At 38.1% G+C, this 6,000-nt stretch overlaps 1 protein-coding gene across 1 annotated transcript in view; it reads left to right on the top strand.

Moving 5' to 3' along the window:
- PRKAA1 (protein kinase AMP-activated catalytic subunit alpha 1) overlaps positions 1-6,000 on the top strand; it is a gene marked incomplete at its 5' end in the record, with an annotated part of 35,401 nt that extends 29,401 nt beyond the window's left edge. Inside the window, one exon of the mRNA XM_083354063.1 lies at positions 1,293-6,000. Coding sequence (XP_083210189.1) covers positions 1,293-1,537 — 245 coding nt within the window. The 3' untranslated portion in view covers positions 1,538-6,000. The remainder of the gene's footprint in view (positions 1-1,292) is intronic.

Here is a 6,000-nt window from a genome sequence, read left to right on the forward strand (position 1 = left end):
TATATGTTGATGCATATAAATAATAAGGTTTTTTTGTGGAGTCTCAAAGGCTTTTGATCATAACTTAACACAGCTATCATATATATTTCCTGACTCTAGAGCAGGGGTGTCAAACTCAATTTCATTGAGGGCCGCATCAGCATTGCGGTTGCCCTCAGGGGGCCGGGTGGGTATGGCCAGGGTGGGCGTGGCCTACTGGGTGGGCGTGGCTAGAGTGCATATGGCCTACTGGGTGGGCATGGCCAGCTCTACATCGTTCGCATCAAGGGTGCCTATGGGGGTCTGGGCAGGAGTGGGAAAGATCTGAGGGTCTCTGGCAGAAGGAGGTTCTCTGGGCCAGGGCCAAGGCAGTGGGGGCCATTCCCTCACTGCTTCCAGGATGGCTTCGCGGGCCACATAAAACCACTTTGCGGGCCGGATTTGGCCCTTGGGCCTTGTGTTTGACATGTCTGCTCTAGATATTCAGAATCAGTGGAATGGCAAACACCCGGGCAACCTGTTTTCTAATGGATTGGCCACTTATGGAAAAAGATGAGCTTTTATTAAATTTAGCAAAATCTTTCTAATAAATGTTAATAATAATTAATAGTAATAGGCACAATCCCAAAAGATCTGGAACAGCACTTGAACACCCTTGGCATTGACAAAATCCCCATAAGTCAGTTGCAAAAGGCACTTTTACTTGGAATTGCATCCATCCTTGCATCCACTTAACACCATCAGACAACAACATCTGCCTGTCCCAGAACCTGGGGAAGCACTCTCTAGATGGATAAAATTGCGAAATCTAGTCTAAACGCCTGGCTTACTGTGCAGCCAACTATAAACAGTAATAATGGTAAAATGTTCATTTTGGACATAGCACAGAAGCGTTGCTTGAGCAGGGTCCGTAAGATTATCTGGGACACTACACATCCTCTTCACGACCTGTTTTCCTTGTTGCCTTCTGGGAGGAGGCTTCGTGGTATCCGCAGCAGAACATCCAGATTCAGCCATAGTTTCATTCCATACAGCATTAACCTTGTGAACTCTCAAGTATTTAATATTTATTATGTATATATAGAGGTGTGGGTCTATACATGTGTGTGTATATAGTATGGTTAGGTCATGTATGTGTTTCACTTTGAGAGCGGGCAACTAAATTTCATTTTTGATATGTGCTGTTGTGCCCACAGTAAAAAAAAAATGAAAATAAAGGTTATCTTATCTTAGAACTGGGCAACTTTAACCTTTTCACTTACTACTTTTTCAAATTGTCCTAGCTTTTAAATTTTTCTTTTTCCTTGCCCTAGATGAAATTATTGAAGGAAAATCGGGGACTACCACTCCCCAAAGGTCAGGCTCTTTGACTAATTATAGATCTGGGCAGAAGGACTCGGACAGTGATGTTCCAGCAAAACCATCTGATGCATCTCTTACCTCTTCAGTGACCTCTTCACTTGACTCTTCTACAACTGAATTAACCCCAAGATCAGGGAGTCACACAATAGAATTTTTTGAAATGTGTGCAAATCTTATTAAAATACTTGCACAATGATTTATAAGGTTGGCTTTTTTTTACAGCAATAAGCATGCCGAAAAAGAAAAAAAATCATAGTCAAATGCTTCCAATTATAATCAAGTTACAGTTAACTTTGGCACTGAGAAGACTAGCCACATTGCAATTTGCACAGGAATTGAACTTACAGTTAGAAGCAGTCTACACCTCATACTGCATCCTTCCCAAACCAGACGTCCTCCAGATGTGTTTGCCATTCTGTCTGCAGATTAGGGAGGGCACATCTGGAGGTTTCCAGGTCGGGGAAGGCTATCTTTAATGTACCGAAGCAAATTATGATTAAATAGTCTACTGGTAGGATGTGCAGGTACAAGAACAGTATGTTTTACATTGTGTATCATTAGGGCTTCACAGAGTTTGACTTTTGTATGCTGATAATTTATTCCTTTTACAGTACATGTGCTCATTTATGAAATCAAAAGGCAAAGTTTGCAAACCGTCTTTGCTTGTATTCTGTTGTATCAACAAAAGTGTTTGTCTGTCAAACAGCACTTAAGGCATCTGGCACTTACCCCAAATTTCCAACAGTCAGTGGTGCACTTGAGTGGAAATGACAAAAAAAATGTTACCCTGCCTTAACCAATTTGGACTTTGTCCTGAAAATGATAATACCAAATATAACAATGTTCATTTTAATTCCATGAAGAGAAAGGCAGGGTCTGAAAATAAGTTGCATGGGTTTTCTCCAACGTCTGTTACATGTGACGAGTTTCAGAAGCACTTTGTAAATGGTGAGGTGAGTGATGTTTTATTGTTCCTTGGAAGGCAATCAAAATTTATACTACGTATGCACAACTTCTGACCATGGATCTAAGCAGGTGACCTTAGGGAGGATCCATGAGATATGGATCCCCCCCACCACCACCACAGCACAACTGATCTGTGAAAATGATAATATTCTTGACCAGATTGCATGTTTTCCGACCCATGTTGGGTGCGTGGAAGCAGTTTTTTTTGCAGTCAACAGGATATGGATTCTGTGCCTGAATCTAAGCCCAATGGTTCCATGACTGATAGGATAGCCCAGACTGGTATATCCAGTTGTTGGAGTCATGTCCTGCCCTGCCCTGGGATTTCATATAGCTCCTGTTTTCATATAGCTTGCATACAGATCTCTAACAGACAACTCTTCTAGTAAGAGTGTTTTGGATTTTGCCTATGTTGCATAATCACTTTTTTATACTGCTTTTATATATACTGAATTAAGATTTCTAAAAGTTTGAAAGATGAAATAGCTTTGGTTTCGTTTTGATATGTATAGAACTTAACTGGTTAGGTCAGAAATGAGTCAGCTGCCACAAATTAAATATTCTTATTGAAAAACGGCTAGAGAGAATCTCCCCCTCTCTGCTGCAAAAAAAGTTGTTTTTTTTTAATTGGATAAAAGAGTTATTGGACTAAAGAGTTAAGGGAGGCTTAATTTGAACTAATTAAAACTATAGAATGGTGTTTAAATTGAAATACTGTATCCTGTTTCAGCAGTTCTTGTTTGGTGAATACATAACAGTCACGATTTGCACAGTTTGATTATTCTTGGCATTTAAGTTAAGATTCCAAATGTATAAATCCCATTCAAATGAGATGATAAGCCAGATTCTTGTATTTATGAGTTTATTTTGCTCTCCTCTCTGACCACAACTGATATAACAAACCAAGATGTTACTTTTCTTTTTATTGTTGACAGGTATCCTCTTATTTGCCACTATAAAGGAGGATTTATCTTTTAGTATAATTCTTGGAAACCTAAGTTTATGTGACTTAACTATACTCGCTAAATTGGTCCTAGCTTTGTTATCAGTTGTGCTAATGGTATGGAAGAAATAGGAATCCTGGGATATTGTTCCTTGTCAACAAGCCCATAATGAAGATAAGGCAGTTGTCAGAGTTTTCATCTTAAAAACAAAAGATGCTGAAACTGATCTAGCCATGGCTTTGCTTGGTACAGATGCAACACTTTAGTCAGGGGTAATGCAAAGGCACTAAGTGAAAATTTCAGAACATAAGCAAATGCTTAACTGTGATTTGATATGCATATGGTTAAGAAAAATCCATTAATATGTGATTATTAATGAGACAGGGTAAGGTTCATATATCATGCTATGGCATAACAGCTTCTGCCTGGCTTAGCATGTTGTGTGACCCAAGCTTTTACACTGTAAAGCTATGCTAGTTGTAGCTTATTTAATAGGCTGTGATTCAGCAGACACGGATTATGATGTGTGTCCCCAGCCAATTGTGGCTTATTCAACAAACCATGTTTAAGCAAACAATGACAAAGCACTGTGTGAGCCTTCTTATAAGACATGCAAATGCCAGAAAAGAGGTCTCTTAATTTGTCTTGCTTAATGTGGTGCCTTTGGAATGTTTTGCAGTATGATTTCAATTATAACCAGCCTCCAATTTCCATGCTAAGCAGGGATAATAAAAAGTATACACCAGCCATTATCAAGGAGACACTAGCTTGGCTTCATCTTGTAAAGTCAAGTCTTCTACTGTCATGGGAATGTGTAGCAGAGGTTCCCAACTGAATTGTGCCAACAAAGAATTTCAGAACAGCCGATAAAGTGATGCTTGGGTTTGAATACAATAATGTGTATCTAGTGAGTTTGTATCAGCAACTCAAGATGTGCCGAAGAAGACTGGTTCAGTCTATAAATGCATGAATTCAGGAGAGGCTCTGTTTTAATACTGTAATTAAGTAGAGATTGGACTGCAAAATTTGTGCTATAGTCAGGAGGCCCTCAAACTGTAGTCATGGATTTTTGCCATGTGCTGGCCTTTTTTAGAGGTGAACACTTAAGGTGGTCTTATGTTATAGTTTCATACTTTATTCCCAGAATTTAAACAGTAATTTTATAACTGAGCTTGACTCGTAGTCACAAATATATACTCCAAAAGAGATAAAGTGTGTGGGAAGGAAAGGGTGGTGGTGTGTGTGTGTGTGGGGGGGAGGGTTTAAAAGGAGTCAGTAGCCAAATAGTGTTGCTGTGATATATAAAGAGAGATGGTTGTCTTGGGGACCAAGTAATAGTCCTATTCTTACTTTGCAACAAGAAAATAAAACTACTTGTTACATCTTGCTTTGCTGCATCTATACAATTACTGTGATTTTTTATTTATGCTGTCTTAATGGAATTGTTAATACTGAACTTGGTAAATGGCATAAATGACCTTTCTTTCTTCATAGCTCAAAATGTTTTTGGCAAGCTACTATCTTAAATTTGGAAAAATACCTAAAAATAAGTGTGTAAATCATAAGTGACATGTGTCTCTGTTTCATTGGATCCAAAAGTAAGTGCAACCCAAAGTAAAATTGCTTTGACTTCAAGGGTTCCGTATTTTTAAATATGTCTGCATATTTAACTGTAGCTTTGGTATGTTTCCTGCTCAAATCCAGCTGAAATGAATGGAAGATATCTGCTCGCCTCATCAGCTTGATTTTATATTCGGTGTCTACATTAAGAAATGTTATCATGTATAAAACTTATTTTTTTTTTAATGTTTGTAACTTTTATTGAGTGTTGGGGTTTGTGTGTGTCACATTATCAGGCCTTAACTTCTTTGGAATATGAGGGCCAAAGTACATAGCAAAAAGGTACAGCTGCCTATTCTTAAATACAGAATTTTGTAATTTTTCTTTAAAAGCCATTTCAATGTCCCTTTTTAATTTTTTTGTTAACTTGGGCAGAGGAATATCTTGGATGTATTCAAGCCAAAAAAAAATCAATGTTTGGTAACAATTTTTAGAGTAAAATATTGATGTTGAAATTACTTTTTCCCCCCTTTTAACTAAGGCCTTGTGTGGTCCAATAGTGGAGGCCTATTTGCTGGCACTTCTTAGTGACACAGGAAGGTCAGGGCCGTAAAATATGAAAGCTGATTTGCGGAACTGACCATGATGGGAACTGTGAAGAAAAAGAACCTGTTTTAAAAATGAAAAATAACAGAAGTCTCTAGCTTGACTAAGCAGCATATTCAAATATTGTTCCTTTGGGCTCATTCCAGTAGAAAAGCCCTTCAGATTATCTGTTTTTATTGCAAACACTTCATAATTAATTGCTGAAAATGAGGCGGGGGGGGGGGGGGAGAGTAGGAAGTGGAAAACGTGTGCAATGTAAATTCCTAACATTGGTAAAACGTAAAACTCCCATCCATCTTAGTAGTGCAATCTTTCCAAAGGCTGACTTTCACATGTTTTGTCCTTTTTAACTTTTCAATCAGTATAAAATTTGAGATAATTTTGCCAATTGATTTTTACCATTGTATTGCTTATGAAATGGATGATCACCATTTCTCAAAAACAATATGTGCCTACTTTTATTGCATATTCTCTCTCTCTCTCTCTCTCTCTCTTTTGGGGGGATCAATATTGAATGAAATTGCTTGTGATAGCTGTATATGACCTGTTACTTTTAACAAACATTAAACTGTATGCAAGTAAA

Source organism: Vipera ursinii, assembly GCF_947247035.1.
Source record: "Vipera ursinii genome assembly, chromosome: 2".
NCBI lineage: Eukaryota > Metazoa > Chordata > Lepidosauria > Squamata > Viperidae > Vipera > Vipera ursinii.